General features: G+C 43.1%; 1 protein-coding gene across 3 annotated transcripts in view; it reads left to right on the top strand.

Moving 5' to 3' along the window:
- The window catches only part of FHIT (fragile histidine triad diadenosine triphosphatase), a 292,737-nt gene extending 277,709 nt beyond the window's left edge, over positions 1 to 15,028 (top strand). For all 3 annotated transcript variants that reach the window (XM_032868459.1, XM_032868460.1, XM_032868456.1), the window contains one exon: positions 14,719 to 15,028. Coding sequence is in view for 1 of the 3 variants with exons in the window: in XM_032868460.1 (XP_032724351.1) it covers positions 14,719 to 14,730 (12 nt within the window). In the remaining 2 variants the exon portion in view is untranslated. The remainder of the gene's footprint in view (positions 1 to 14,718) is intronic.
- Positions 15,029 to 16,220: the final 1,192 nt, after the last annotated feature.

Here is a 16,220-nt window from a genome sequence, read left to right as displayed (position 1 = left end):
AATTCTGGAACACTGAAAAGAAATTTAAAAAATAAATTAAAATAAAAGGAATTCTAAAGAAAAAATGATCAAAGGAAATTAGAAATAATTTTGAACTGAAGGAAGAAAACCTAAAACTCATGAATGCAACTAAACATGATTAGAGAGTAACTTACTTGTAGTTATTACTTGTATGCATTTATTGAAAGAAAATAAAAACTGACAGTAATATGCTAACGGTCTATCTGAAAACTGCAGTCATTCAAAAGGAAAAGAGCATATAATGAATAATTTTAAATCAATAGATTTGAAAATTGGGGTGAAATTTGAAGTTTCTAGGAAAAATACATCTTCCCTAAACTGACACAAAGTAAAAACAACAACAACAAAAAAAACGAAGAAGAATTGGATAACTATTAAAGAAATCAAACCTCAATTAAACCCTCTCACAATGATAACATCAGTCCCAGATAACTTTACTGCTGCATTCTACCATGCAATTAAGAAAGAAAGAATCTGAATAATACTGCTATTATCCATATAACTGATGGAACAAATTTTGCCAGAAAATTGAAAAAGAGAAAGAAATTCTTTCACTTCTCAGTTTGTTGTATGAGTTGCCTTCTTGCACATGAACCTGACAAGAACATCACAGAAAGGAGCTCTATAGACTCACTGCACATGGAAATACAGATACCAAAGTCCTAAAATCTATCCGATAGGTAGACAGATTGTGTATGTGTGTGAATGTACAATCTATAAGAAAGGAATACATCGTGACCAGTGCAGTGTGGTTTCATATTAGACTACTGAGCACTGTCTTTCACTAGACTAATAAAAGATAGAGGATAGGATCATCTCAGTAGATGTGGAAAAGTGTATTGATCAAATTCAATATCCCAACTTTATATAAAAGTTCCAGGACACTGAAACTAGAAGGAACTTGTACTTAAGGATGAAACATTCAACGCTCTTTATCTGAGATTATAAATGAGATGACAATATTTACTATTAGTCCTGCTATTTCACAATGTACTCAAGGCCGTAGCTAGTACAGTAGAGCAAGAATGAGGAAAAAAAAAAAAAGTAGAAGGACTGGAAACAAAGGAATAAAAGTGTCATTATTTGTAAACAGTATGATGTATACAGAAAACACAAAACAGTCTGCTGAGAAACAATTAGAATTAATGAGTAAAATTAGCAAGGCCTCTGAATATAAGATCAATATATGTTAGCTTTTTATTTCTCTATTAGCCATTCTCTTAGCACGGGCTGCTGTATACCATATATACCATCCCATAGACTGGGTGGCTTAACCAACAAAAATTTATTTCTTACAGTTCTGGAAGATAGAAGTCCAAGATCAAGGGGCCAACATGGTCAGGTTCTGGTGAGAATCTTCTTCCTACTTTGTAGATGGCTGCCTTTTCACTGTATCCTCATATGGAGGAGAGAGAGCAGCAAGTCTGGGCCTCTCACTCTTTTTATAGGGACATTAATTCTTTCTTGGGGGCCCTCCACCCTCATGACCTCCCCTAACCCTCATTACCTTCCTGAGGCCCTACCTCCTATTACTATCACGTTGAAGTTTAGGGCTTCAACTTATGGATTCTGAAGGGACACAATCATTTAGTCCATAACAGCCACACAGTAAGAAAATGGGAAAAAAAAAAAAATTGAAGTTAGCTTATGTAGATTTCCCCACCACTATCTCAAAGTAGAGCGTTCTTTTGAAACCTTTCCTAAGCGTTCCTAAGCTGAAATGGTGTAAAGCAAAGATGCAATTACCATTAACTTATATGGAAAATTCTTTGAGCATTTCCAGACCCAAAAATAACCTCTTTTAGGTTTTACAGATACTTCAGGATACATCTTGCTAATGGATGCACAAAATAAATGGAGATAAACCACAGATGCTCACAGACACAGGTCATGGCTATGGCGGCTTGATGCTGAGTATAGTTGCCAGGGAAGGAGCTCGGCAGGGCTGTGCTCACTGCAAAATGCATGCTAAATGCTATTTTCGCTTTTTTCCCTTTTTCATAAAAGCAAAAATCCAATTCAGATTTTTTTTTTCTGTTAGTAAAAACAAGGTACTAATGTAGGTCTTTTGTAAAAGTGTGAAGTGGTGGAAGTGAATTTTCAAAAAGCAGGGGACACCTATGTTAACATCAGAAATCAAATGCCTAGGAATAATTAAAGACATGTAAGCTTCTAGACAAAAAAACTACAGAGTAGTAGTAAGAGGCATTAAAGAAGAATTAAGTAAACAGAGAGAGGAATGACTCAACTTCATAAAGACTCAACTCTCCTCAAGTTGACCTGTAAATTCAATGCAACTCAGATCAAAATTATCATAGGATTTTTTTGTTTTGTTTTTGGTGGTGGTGGTGTAAATTTACAAATTAATTCTTATGCTTATGAAAATGTAGCCAGAGACTATTAAAAAAGCAGACAAATGTATAGGAGGGCTTACTCTAATTGATATTAACTTATTGCAGGTCTATAAAAGTTAAGAGAGTATGGTATCAGTACAAGGAGTAGACTAATGGAACAAAATACAAAGCCCAGAGCCAGGCATATGTGAATACTTGATTCATGATTAAAATGAAGTCACAGAGCTGTGGGGAAAACAAAATCTTTCCAATAAAAGGCCCTGGGAAAAGGCTCATGTAGAAAACCAATGAAACTATACCCTACTTCACACCTTATGCAGAAGTCAATCTGAGGTGGGTTAGAATTCAGAATGTGAAGCGTAAAACCATAAAGCATTTAGAGGATAATATAGGGGAATATCTTCATTTTCTTGCAATAGGGAAAGACTTTTTAAATAGGACACAAAAAGCATTACCACACAAGCAAGACTGATAAATTGGAATACATGTAAGTTAAGAAATTCTGTTTGGGGCGCCTGGGTGGCTCAGAGGGTTAAGCCTCTGCCTTCGGCTCGGGTCATGATCTGAGGGTCCTGGGATCGAGCCCCACATCAGGCTCTCTGCTCAGTGGGGAGTCTGATTCCCCTTCTCTCTCTGCCTGCCTCTCTGCCTACTTGTGATCTCTCCATCAAATAAATAAATAAAATCTTTAAAAAGAAAAAAGAAATTATGTTTATCAAAAGACACCATTAAGAGAGATGAAAGGCAAGACACAAGAGAGGGGGAAGGCATCTGCCACATAGGTAGCCAACAAAGGACCAGTACCCAGAAGATTTTTTTAAAGAAAACAAAACAAAACAACACCTTAAAAATCATTGAGTAAAAGTCAACAGCCCAATAGAAAATACAAAAAGTACTGTATGGTGACTAACATAACATTAAAAAAAATTTACAAAAAGATTGAATAGGCACTTTGGAGAAGTATCACAATGGCAAATGATCTTTAGTCATCAGGGAAGTGTAAACTTAAAACACAGTGAACTATCACTGTGTACCCTCCACAATAGTCAAAAACTGGCAAAACTGATGATATCAAGTGCTTGTAAGAGTGTGAAGAACAAACACAAAAGAACACACACGGTGTGATTGAATTTGTGTAAAGTTCAAAAACAGGCAAAACTAAATTATAGTGTTTAGAGATACACTTAGAAGGTAAAATTATAAGGCAAAGCAAGGAAGCAATCACCCTAAAATCAGACTAGTGGTTACCTTTTGGGGGATGCAAGAAAGGGGCGGTCATTGAGAAGGGAAATGTGGCGTAGGAGGGTAGAGGCAATGTTCTACTCCTTGCCATGGCCAGTAGCAAGATGTATGTTTGTTTTATATTAATTCTCTAAGCTGTGTGGGTAGATATGCATGTATATGTATATGTGTGTTTGTGTGTGTAGCACATATGTGTATATATATCTTCTGCACTTGTCTGTGTTATATTTCACCCTAAAAAGGACTAAAAGTAAATCAGATAAATAAAGAACTTTAAGTTAAGGACAAAAGAAAAGAAAGGAAGAGTTTGACTTTAATGTACAGTCTAATTGCTGGCTAAATATTCAATTATTCCATAATAGGCTAAAACAAAAAAAGAATAATTGTTGTATGTAATCTTTACAGACACTGTACTACTACATCAGAGCCCATTCTCTTCCTCTTGGCCATCCTCCCTGACTTTATGAGGCCACACTGGCCAACAAGATCATCATCTGAGGAGCTAAGTAACAGAGATCACCATAGAGAGGACACTTTATTATTAATGATTCTTAAGGATACCACTCAGGGAGCACTTATTATGGACAAGTTATACCAAGCACGTTATAGGCTTTATGTCAGTTAAATCCCACAGCAACTCTGGAGTACTGTCCTGATTTTCAGATGTGGAAACTGAGGCTTACAGCCACTGTGGGACTTGCCCGAGGACTCTCAGGGTTATGTGGAGAGCCAGGGCTCAAGTGCCTGCAGTCTGAATTGGGAGCCCACACTTCATTTCACACTACAATTGCTGGGTTTCTGCTTAGAGACGTCATCTCCTGCTTGAACTCCAGCTAACTGACAAGAATTATACAATGAAGCTGAGGCTTAAGAGGCTGCTTACTCTTGCTTCTTTACTAATTTCTGTAAAGGAGCCAGAATTTGGTAATTTCTGTGCTAGGGGCTTTGGTCACTTCATGCACTTGTATCAAAAATAGGCTAAACAACCCTGCTAGAGAGAGAGTACCGTCCCCCGTTTCTCCATACAGCCATAGTTACAGACTGAATATTTCTCTAAAAGCTAAAACTGCATTCAATGAGTAGGAATAAATCAAAGCTAATCAACCTTAGACCACAGTGCATTAGATGTTACTTTCTTGGGATCAATGAGGACTCCCAACGGCTCCATTCAAGACCTTTACCTCTAAAGATATGGGTTTTTCACCAAGAGTCTCAAATTAACTCTTGGGTTTCAAAACACTAAAAAGCTTGTTGAGAGATCTGAGAAGAAAATAGGATGGGGTGTAGTGGACATTTTTTTTTTTTTTTAAAGACTATTCATTTGAGAGAGATATAGAGAGAACATGAGCAGGCAGATGGGCAGAGGAAGAGAGAGAAGCAGGCCCACTGCTGAGCAGGAATCCCCATGCAGGGCTTGATCCCAGGGCCCTGAGATCATGACCTGAGCCGAAGGCAGACACTTAACTGACTGAGCCACCCCGGCATCCTGTAGCATTGAGTTTGGAACTGTCAATCTCATCCATAGGCCACAGTCTGGGCTTGTGACCCCATCGCGTCCCCCTCCCCACACACATTCAGCTTATTAGAGTTCTCCTCTACTATTCGGTGTATGGACATACAGAGAGAAGCCCTTGAAGGGGTGACGTGTATTTGAGACTATTGGCAGTCATCCTGATCATCATTTGGACAAGTCTAATGCAGGAGAAGCCCCCAGAGAGAAGGGAGACAAAAAGATAAAGAGGGGAGATGAATTCCCACATCCACCCCACCCTTCATAGTTAAATGGTCAGTAATGATGTCAGTTTTCTTCAGAGGCTCATTTGCGCTGAGGTCTCCTTACTTGCCATCAAGAGTCCTGGCTATACCAGGGGCATGGACTGCTTGCTTCCTAGAGGACTCTCTTAACCATGAGCATCTAGGACTCAATCACCAACTACTTATGGAGATGCCATTTTGAGCCAAACACTGAGGCAGAGTAGGTGAAGTATGCCCTTGCCCCGGAGAAAGTGCTGGTCAGTCTCAAGCAGTAAGACTGACTGGAGAACAGGCAAGCAGGTGACTGCGCTCTGTGCAAGTCGGCGGTACAATGTCAACAGTACCTGGGACCAAATTGATTTCTCTACCTTATTCCACCATGAAGTAGTTGACTCTGTGTCAATTTTGTCTAACCCCCCATGCCCACACACAATTACATGCCCTCCAAGAGCCACCCCACAGTCTAGGATTAGCCAATCAATTTTAATGCGTATTTAAGGGATTCTTCAAAGTGTGTGAGTCAGTGCGTAAAAGGATAGCTCATGTAATAATTAAAGCATTAAAAGAACCCAATTGAGGATTCCCTTTCCGCCAGCAGATATCTTTAGGTCAAGAAGGTCTATAAAAACTGGCAGATCATTTCCATTCCTTTAAGACAGGTAAAAATGGCTTTGAATGTAATTAGATGTTCATAGCAATTTTCCCTCTGCTAAAGCTCTACATCTTGTTCTAAGGAAGCCCACAAAAAGTTTAGAACTGTTGGCATTCTAAGCTGCAAACTGACAGTATGGTATTGCTTTGAAGAAGTGAAAGCCCATGATATTGCTTGAATCACTTTTTAATTAGAAATGATAAGCCAGAGTTACAGCTTTGGGAGAAGGAAGCTTTCTCACAGGCAAGGCCAGTCTTGGCACTGCGGAACTCTGGGCCGTTCTTAGAACACTGCCCCCTCTCTCATCTGCTCTCAGGTGGCTCCGCACATTCCAGAGTTATCAACTTGGAACACGGAATATGCCTACTGTAGTAAAATCAGCATTTATCTTTGGCACCCCTATCAAAGTTCTGTTTTATTTCTCTCTTCTCAAGGATCTGTTATCTATCCAGGTAGGTTTTTTTTTTTTTTTCCTTTTCTTTTCTTTTAAGGTGGAAGATCTCGTGTGTGGTTAATTTTAATTTTTTTAATCCTTTAAAAGAATGAGACTCCATGGAAATGCAAGGTAGTGCAAAATTTTAAAAGGAAAGTATTCTCAGTAAAACCTAAGAACTTCCCCCTCATTCTGGGTATGCTTTTGTGATATTGTAGTTAAAAATATAGCTTCTGTATATAGCCTATCATATGTTAATTCTTGCCTCTGACTCTTAAAATATGCATCTATCCCCCCAAACTCACCCAAGGTGAGTTTGAATGAATGAATACATTAAAATAGGAAGTTCTTATAAATGGCAAGCTAGATTATGTCTCTCCTCCATACGTGGGAAAGCCAGCCAGGACCTACTCACAAGAAGTTTTGGTGGCCACAGTAAAGGACAGAAGATCAAATCCAGTCTCCTCTCCCAGGTCTCTCACCCACACTCATTCTCCCAGTCTTCCTGCTTCCCTGCTGTCACCAGGTCACATCAGACACACCCCCACTTTGGGGTCCTGGCCCCACTTGTTCCCCTCTGCCTGAAATTCTTTTCTCCTTCCATGCGGGGTTTGATCAAATGTCACCTGCTCCCAAAAGGCCTTCCCTAAGTGCCCAGTCTAAAGTAGTGCCTCAGTCTCCTTCTTTCCCTTAAACTGGCCTTATTTTCCTTAATAGCATTCACCATCGTCTGTCATCACATTATAGATTGATTTGTCTGTCTGCATGCTCCCCTAGCAAGTGAGTGTCTAAGGACAGGGCCATTATTGTCTCTAGCACTTGCAAGAGCTCCTGGCATATCATGAGTGTTCAAATCACTTGCTGACATTTCTTTAGAGTCTAGAGGTGCCTTACCTGTATCATCCTGAGTTCTCCTAACAACTCTAGGAGAATAGGTACAGTTAAGTTCCCATTCTGTAGATGATGGAACTGAGGCACGAAAAGGCAGGGTAACTTGATCAAGGTTACACAGCAAATAAGTCACAGGCCTAACTTGAACCCAGAGCTCATGTTCTTAAATACTAAACACTAAATGAACTCTTAAGATGCTCGCAGAACCTCTGTCTCCCCACACCTGGGCAGCTTCACTCTGCTCATTCCAGAGCCCCAGGCCAGGACACTGTCACGGAAGAGCACTGTCCCATAGGAACTGAACATGAGCCACAAATGTCATTTGAAATTTCTCAGTAGCCACATTAAGGACTGATTAATATATTTGTATTTATATTTAACCCAGTATATCCAAATATTATTTTAATACCTTTATAATCTAAAAATATAAATATCAAAATTGAGCTGTTTTGCATCCTTCTTTTAGAGTAAGTCTTTGAAACCTAGACTTTATACTTTCTGCACATCTCAAGTCACAGCTTTTGGTGCCCATTTACTGCGTGTGGCTAGTGGCGACCATACTGGCCACTGCAGGTGTGAAGAGGGTGAGCTCTGGGATTAAGCACATCTGCTTCCAATCTTGCACTTACTGTGTGACCCTTTCCCAGCTGGAACACTGGCGTTATGACATCTACCTCATCTGGCTGAGGTGAAGACTGCATGAGGTTTCCATACATAAAGATGTACACCCCTTAGCACAAGGGCTGGCTGGTAGATGCTCAGGACAGATGGCTTTCCCCGCTGTGCACAACGTTTAGGGCCTCTCTCCTCACTCCAGTTGAACTTATGTGGTGGTGCCCCTGTTTCCACTGTCTGCCGACTGGGGAGGCCTCTGGTGGGATGGAGCAAGGAAAGAGCCAGGATCCTGGCTTGCGTCTTATCCCCTGGACCATCTGGCTGAGCGCTGGAGATTGGGTGCTCCTTCTAGCCCTCTCACATTAATATGCCCAGCAAGGAGTCCCTTCCTGAAAAAGATAATCCTCAAGTCCTCAAAGTGAGCACTCAGCTATCCCTTCTATCAGTGGGACAGTCAGCTTCCATGTCCCTATTGAAAGAAATCACTCTGAGCATCTATGGGCCAGAAGGGGGTCAATATACAGTTCCGTAAAGACAGAAACAGTGATCCAGAGAGCAGACATAACACGTCTAGGCACACAGAGTGGTAATACAGGCTTAAGACCCTTCCTGTTTGTAGTCTCTGTATGAATACCCATGGAGAGAGCTCCGTACAGATTTCCCCATACGGACTGCTGATGTCTCTGCATGGATGTGTTCATCCCTGCCTTTTCTTCTGCATTTCATTCTTAGCATGAGAAGGAGTCTCAGGAAAAGCAGGGTGATGTGAACTATTCTGTGTTCACAGTAGCTTTCAACTGTATTTCCTTGCCAGTTTTCAACCTTTGATCTTTTGGTCCCAAGCAGACCTTGAGTGTAATTCAGGTTAGTCTCTTTTTGAGTCGGTGAAGCAAAGTGGAACTTTTTTAACCATCACCTTCATGCTCAAAACAGAGCCTTCAAGACTCCATCTTTTTGTTTTTGATGAAAGGCCCTGCTCCAGGCAATAGATTTTTAATCCATTAGCCCAAGGATTTTTTGGATTGTAATCTAAACTCTCATATAAGGCAGAAAGGACGGAGTTATATCAACTTCAGTACCTTTTAAATGGCAGAGAACAAAAAAATATAATAACCCCATTAGGCTGTTAAATGTGCTGAACCCTGACAAATCCTCAGTGTGACGATCCTTGAGTATTTGCCTATAATCCCTCAGCAAATACACCTTTTATTCAACCACAGAGTTGCACACACTCCAGACACAAGTGCCATTAATTAAATACCACACTCAGCAAACTCTCAGAGCCATTAATTATCAAAGGTAGCCTGTGCCATGGTTGGCTCCAAAATTCCATTATAACAAAAGAGCGCAAGTAGAGCGAAGGAATATGCGAGAGGAAGGTCACCCTCAAAAGCATGATAAGAAAAAGCTGTCAGAGTAAATGACAAAGCATGTATACCTTTTAGCTTTCCTTTTGCCCCTTTGGAGAGTGGAGAAGAAGGGAAAGTATTTCACATTGTAGGGACTTTCTTTCTCAAAATTAGTTTCTCTCACGAAAGACACAAGTAAATATAAAGTAATCCTTTTTCATTTCAACTGAGTCTCAGGGAAAGGTAATATCAGCTGAAGATTTAGAGACAAATAAAACCTGTTCTTCATAAGCTCCCTTGGAACGACAAAGCCTTTTAAGGGGAGTCTTTGCTCCATACAGACACCGGGAAGGGGACGTCAAAGGGACAAACGTGGAAGACAGAGGCCTTACTGGTTTCACGTGGGCAACAAGAAAACGCTCCGGGAGTGCCACGAATTTGCCAGGAGCGGGTTTGCTCTGTTCTGCCTCCTCACTCCCACTATCAAGCCTCAAAGGCTTCGCAGCTTCACTTGCCAGGAGACCGTGGGATAAAGGAAGTGCTGAGCCCCGCGGGGTCTCCGTAAATCACTCACAGCTACAAGCTTGGGCATCATCTTTCTTGTGTGTTTGCTGTTCTTAGTGTTTGATTTATCCCTTCAAAGAGAAAACCGACAATGCCGAGTCTGTGGCCACTCTATAAAGGACAGCCCCCGGCTGAGCCCCACCTCTGTGCAGACTAGCACACGGCATCCCCCCTCCTGAGTGGGGCTGGCCCCACGGTGCCCTCAAGGAGGCACAAACGCGGGACTGGGCCATGGGGAAATTATTTCAGCGGAAGTTAATGCACACTAGCTCATCAAAGGAAGTTGTGTTATTAATCAGTGCTAGGTGTGCACCCCAGAGGAATGGTTTTGAGCCAGGAAACTTGGCGTGAGATCCCCCTGCTCTCTTGAGTCTGTCCTCGCACCGCTGGGTTTCTGGCCACTGTGCTGGGGCATAACCCCTTCTATCTCTAGATGGAAGAATAATGGCATTGCTTCAGAGTTCCTCATCAGAGTGGTTCTCTGTTCCTTGCCATTTCTCCCCCAGCTTCCCTTTTACCCACTTACTCTAAGAGATTGCCACCAGCAGCTTCTGTGGCCCAATTTCTGAGACCAGTTTTTTAAGAAAAAACTGAAAAGCAGAGGTCAAAGGTGCCTGCCCGTAGAAAATTGCTCCTCTTGTTTTTGGTGTGAGCAGAATGACTTTCGTGGCTGTCTGCCTGTATCTCTAGGCTGCTAGGAACAAAGAGTTACTTTTCATAGAAGAGATTGTTACAGAGGAATTTGATGTTAGGGTCTCAAGACTTGGTTTTGCTGGTGAGTGTGATTACTTTGCCTTAAAACCATTTCTGTGACATCCCTGGTACGGATGCAAATCAAGACATCTCATACAAGCTCATGGGCAGGAATCACTTCCCTTTGAAGGTTGACACTTGCCCCGTGTGTGCGGCTCTGCTAAGACTGTGGCAGACGGACAGCCTTGGAGTCTGCATCTGAAACCTACTGAAACTTGTCTCCGGCTCCTGAATTGCTTTGGGGCAGCTGGAACATTTTATTGGGAGCGTACTTCAGAGCTGAATCAAAAAGGAGACAGGGTTGGAGCTCTTCGCTTTCACATTCAGTGATATCCCCAAAAGTCTAAGCCACACTTCCGACCCATTAGATCAGAATCTTGGTGGGGGTGGGTGGGGAATTCCAGTGAATAGCCACATTGAGAAACACAACCTTCAAGAAACCGAAGGGGACGGTGTGTTGAGTTTTTGTGGCCCCCAGTGTTCCTTTTGCATTCTGTCAGCCAGATGGACTGCGGCCGGCTCCCGTCCATGTTCACCTACAGAAGAGAGAGATGCTGATCTGTTTTCTTAGACTCAAAGCAGAAAACTCCTCCTCTGGGCCGATCATAGAGTACGAGGCACAGAGTACAAAAGTAGAAGCTTTCTTTGCTGACACCGTAGTAGAAAGACATCGTCTTAAAAGCATGCAGAGTCTAGCTGATCTGTTGAAAACGGAACTCTGCTTCCGTGTTGTGGAGAATGACTTTTTGGAGCATGAAGACACCTGCACGGTCAAGGAGAAGTCGGCATGGTTCAGCTCATAACCCAGGGCATCCGTGTGTCCCTCTGCTTCTGTTTGTACTCACTAACTCCTGACAACAACATGCAAATCGACGTAGAAGACTTGCCTGAGGCAACAGGGAGAGCCAGAGGGGAAGATGACAGCATCCACCACACGGCCAGCCCTACTCAAAACTTAATCTTTCTCCTTCAGACATTTGTATTTTCCTTCCAAATTGGAAGCTCTCCTTCCCAAAAATCTCTTCTACAGACTAAGATCATGGTGCTTCCCGTCTGCCTTTATTCCCTATCCTACAAAATAAACCTCCCCCTGAACTTCATGCTACTCCCTGTTAGTCCTCAAGCACGGCCTTGCCTGGGAGCGGGGTGTCCTCAGTTCATCTGCCACTAGATTATAGAGACAGAAATATTGGAAAAACACACGTTCGTGGCAATCAGTCACACTTCACACATTCCAGGCCCGTGCTGTCTGTTCTTGAGGCCCCAGAAAGGCCACATTTTGGGGACTGGTTGCCCAGCCCCCGATCATCTCTTGCCTGACCGCGTGCTGTGCTGAGCGTCTCTCCACAGGAGCTAGAAGCGCCTTGAGGATCCCATCATTCACCTCCTTGCACCTCCTCTGGGTCTCACTCATGCCTCAGGAAAGACATTTGTTGATATACCCAGGCAGCACCAAAAGACACCACTGTCTAAGGGAATATTAGAGGGAACTAGGGACATGAAGGTCACCTACCATACGACATCCAACCACAAGACGGGAAGACGAGCACCTTGCCCAGATGCACCCTCTCCAAAAATGAGACTGAGGGGCGCCTGGGAGGCTCAGTCATTAAGCGTCTGCCTTCGACTCAGGTCATGATCCTAGGATCCTGGGATCCAGCCCCACATCAAGCTCCCTGCTCAGTGGGAGGCCTGCTTCTCCCTCCCCACCCCCCCTCTTGTGTTCCCTCTCTTGTCTCTGTCAAATAAATAAATAAAATCTTTAAAAAAAAAATGAGACTGATTGAATCTCTTGCTGCGTAGCTAAGCTCTGACATTCACTGGCTTTGACTGGCAATGCGATCCAGAGGGAAAATCACGGTAGTGACACCAGGGGCTAACCTGAGTGAGGGCTTACAGTGGGTGAGGCTCTGCTTCAAGTGCTTTGTGTGCATTCACAGGCTCAGTCCTCTCCCCGACCCCCACCACCCCCTGCCAGGCCCAATCCACATCCCCTGCAAACACACAGCCAGTCAGTCAAGAGGCTGGGCTTCAGACCCAAGTCTCCGCAAAGCCCAACAAGGTCCCTCTCTGTGCTCTGGCTTTAAAAGCAGACTCTGCTTCCCACAAGCTTCCAGGCTTGTTGGGAGAAAAGGAACTGCTAAATGCAGATCCTGCAGAAGCGAGGCAGACTGTGTGGATGCCAGTCCTGGTGAGGGATGTGTGTGGAAGCATTGTAAGGAGACTGACAGAAAGTCCGCTCAGGTACAGAATGAGGCTTCCGTGGAGATTCAGAAATTACAGGGTTGGTGTCAGGGAGGGCAGGTGTGACCAATAACACGGGGCCACAACGTTCAAAAGACCAAAAATAAAACCAAGGGAAACTTCTCCTAGGACATAAATCTGCCCTAGACAGGTGAGGCGGAGGAAAAGAAAGGGCACATCCATTTTCAGGCCTGCACAGGTGCCTCTGACTCAAAGCCAATAATTGTTCAAGGACAAGGGCAATGATGAATGATCAGGAGATGACCTGTATGCCCAGACAAGATGGGTGGTGCTGAGCACAATAGACAACGATCCCAATGTCACAGAGAAAGGAGATAGGCCCCCATCTCGGGAACGAGGGAGGGGAGCTGCAAACTGACTGGTGCCTATACCCTACTTTCCACCCCTCACTCCCAGATACCAGTAAATGCGGAGGTGCGGGACAGGAGGAAGAGTGGACCCTGAGCTCAAATGTGAAGGCTGAAGCAGAAGAGGTTAGGTTTCTATGTTCTGGGTCCTGGAAGGGACCAGATATACTTCCAAAGGGATGCCTGTCTCCCCTTTGCTCTCTGACCTTGGTATGTACTTAGAGAAAAAGCATAATGCTAGACTCAGTAAAAACTCTCTCCATATGCCAGAGTCTCCTCACCCAGGTAGGACTGAACAAGCCCATACTGGAGACACCCTTGAACTACACACTGGACCTAGGAAGCAGAGGATTTGCAGCTCAGCCTCCCAGATCTGTGTCCATGGGGTTGCACCCAGAGCCATCCATTTAACACAAATAGCAAACAGGAAGTGAAAAGCAATGTAAATCTACACTGAAGTCTTTTGAAAACCCTGAACAGGAAGTCTGTTTGTGCTTCTCAACAAAGTTCCTCAAAATCTCCTCCTCTATCATACCCATGGTGGCTGTGCCCAACATTTCCCGGCACCCCTTCTTTCAACCTTCCCCCAGTATCATGGAATCCAGCCCTGAAATTTCTCATCTTTCCTCCCCTCCTGGTTAATTTTCTCTTTCCTATAACTAACTGCCTTTCCCAATGTCCTCCAAGCTGGTACCTCACCCTGTCCAGTTCCTTACCACTCCCAACTTACTGATACCGATAATTAAGGCCCAGAAACCAAGGATCCAACAGGTTCTCCTCTGGGGTAGAGGGAGAATGCCAGAGATATGAAAGGCATTCGTATGAGCTAGGGGTTTTCTTTTCTTTTTTTCTTTCCACGATTAACCTCCCCCCTTCTTATTTTATGAGTAGAAATTATTTGTTTTAATTCTAGCCCAATCCTTACGGTAACTTAGACTTGAAGCAAAGTGAATTCTGCCTGCTACACAGTAGCTCAGTAATTCCCCAAATCTCAGAATCTTCTGGAGAGCTCGTTAAAAGCACAGAGTCTCGGGCCTCTCTCCAGACCTGCTGAGTCAGAATGTGGGGGATGGACTTGAGAAATTGGTGTTTTTAACAAGCTCACCCAGTAATTCTGGTAACGTCTATGTTTGAGAATCCATTCTTACCTAATAATAAAGGTCTGAATTGGCTTCATTTGTATGTAAGGCTTGTGTCCATAAAACAGATCCGTAAGAGACCACGCAGCTGACCTCTGGGATGTGGGGCGTGGACAGAAGCCACAGAAAATGTGGGGATCCGGGGAGTACAGACACCAGCCGGGTTGGAACCCACCTATTTCATACATTCTGCCCACATCTTTATGGCTTCTTGGAAATTGTTAGTGGCAATCCAATAGATTAGCAGTAAGCAAACTTAACATTTTGTTTATTGCCATAACTCAAAAAATGCTATTGGTTCTAACTAAATGTCTGTTTTTATGTTCTGTCATTTCCAGGCACGAAAGTAACTTGAACAAATCCCAAGGCATAAGGAAATGGGCCTCATTCTCTAGGACGACTCTGCAGCATTGGAAATGAAGCTAAGCAGACTTTATTACATCCTACAATTCTGCAACCTTTTGCGAAGCATTTTATTACACTTGTGGAAGCCATCGGGGTTACGTTTCAATCACGATGACTGACAGGCTAACTTCAAAATAACAGCATCGACAGCCCTTCCACACTTCCTGAGCTATGTACTTAGAATAGCACCTTTTCTAAATTGTCCCTTGGCCTGGATGGAAATAAAACAGTAGTTAAAATATTTATCGTGTGTGTTGGGTAACTTAAAAATTGATATTTGGGGGCCTCTGAAAGGCATAACTGAGGAAGTCAATCTTTTAGAACTACCATGCTTCCTGTAACCAAAGGTTTGTTAAAGCAGAGATAAAATTTAGTTTCCATTTTTGGTAGCAAACAAAACAGAACAAGAAATGCATAGCTTTTCCTCGGCTGTATTCTCCTGCCTTGGGTGCAGAGAGGCAGAGCTGAAAGAGCTTAAGATGGCAAAAATGGGCTTCAAGAAACTAATAAACATGTAATGAGGTGATCAGACACCTCGGACTGGGCCATTTGAGCGGTAGGAATGTAGCGAAAGGGAATGGAGAAGCTCTTGATGTTGGTTGAGGAAGCATGCCCCTTGCCCGCAATAGTAAAAAAAAATTTTTTTTCCGGAAGAGTCAATTTCTGTAAGGAAGGATGACAGAAGTAGGCTCTTTCTCTTATCTGGTATATTAATAAAAGGGGAGAGTTGAGTTTATAGAGAAAAATAAAATATATCAATGGCACTGTGATAAAGAACCACAAAAACCCTCCCTAAGAATCTCTGTTGCCTTATGGGCTACTCCCTGACCTCAACACTACCATCGACGTAAGGCATATTGGTTTCCTGTGAGTGCTGCAACAAATTACTGCAAACTGGGTGGTGCAAAATGAGAGAAATGTGTCCCCTCACAGTTTTGGAGGTCAGAAGTCCAAAGTCCAGGGAGGCCCTGCTCCCTCCAGAGGTTCTGGAGAAATCTCTCCTAGCTGCTTGTGGTTGTCAAGAAAACCTTGGATTTTCTTGACAAAATCCCACTCTCTGCCTCTGTCTTCACCTTCCCGCTCTTCTGTGTGTCTCCTCTGTGTATCTCTTCACTGGATTAAGGGCCCACCCAAATAATCCAGAATGATGTTCTCATGGTCTTAATGTCCTTTACTTAATTACATCTACAAAGACCCTTTTCCAAATTAGAAAACATTTAGAGGTTCCCGGGATTTGACTTGGATATATCTTGTGGGAGGAGGGCACCATCCAACCCACTCCCTAGGACATTTGATGTTTGACAGTTTCTGATCTAGTATAAGCCAATAAACTGAGTATAACAATCACATCTTCTTTCAAATCTTCTTCTATGTCTTTGCCAAAGTCCTATTGATTGACAATAGTTTGGCAAATGCCTTCTTGAGACCCCAAAGC

The sequence above is a fragment of the Lontra canadensis genome, unplaced genomic scaffold, assembly GCF_010015895.1.
Source record: "Lontra canadensis isolate GAN:19392208 unplaced genomic scaffold, GSC_riverotter_1.0 scaffold35, whole genome shotgun sequence".
Taxonomy (NCBI): Eukaryota; Metazoa; Chordata; class Mammalia; order Carnivora; family Mustelidae; genus Lontra; species Lontra canadensis.
Note: the sequence above shows the minus strand (reverse complement) of the source record. Positions and strands in the feature narration are given on the sequence as shown.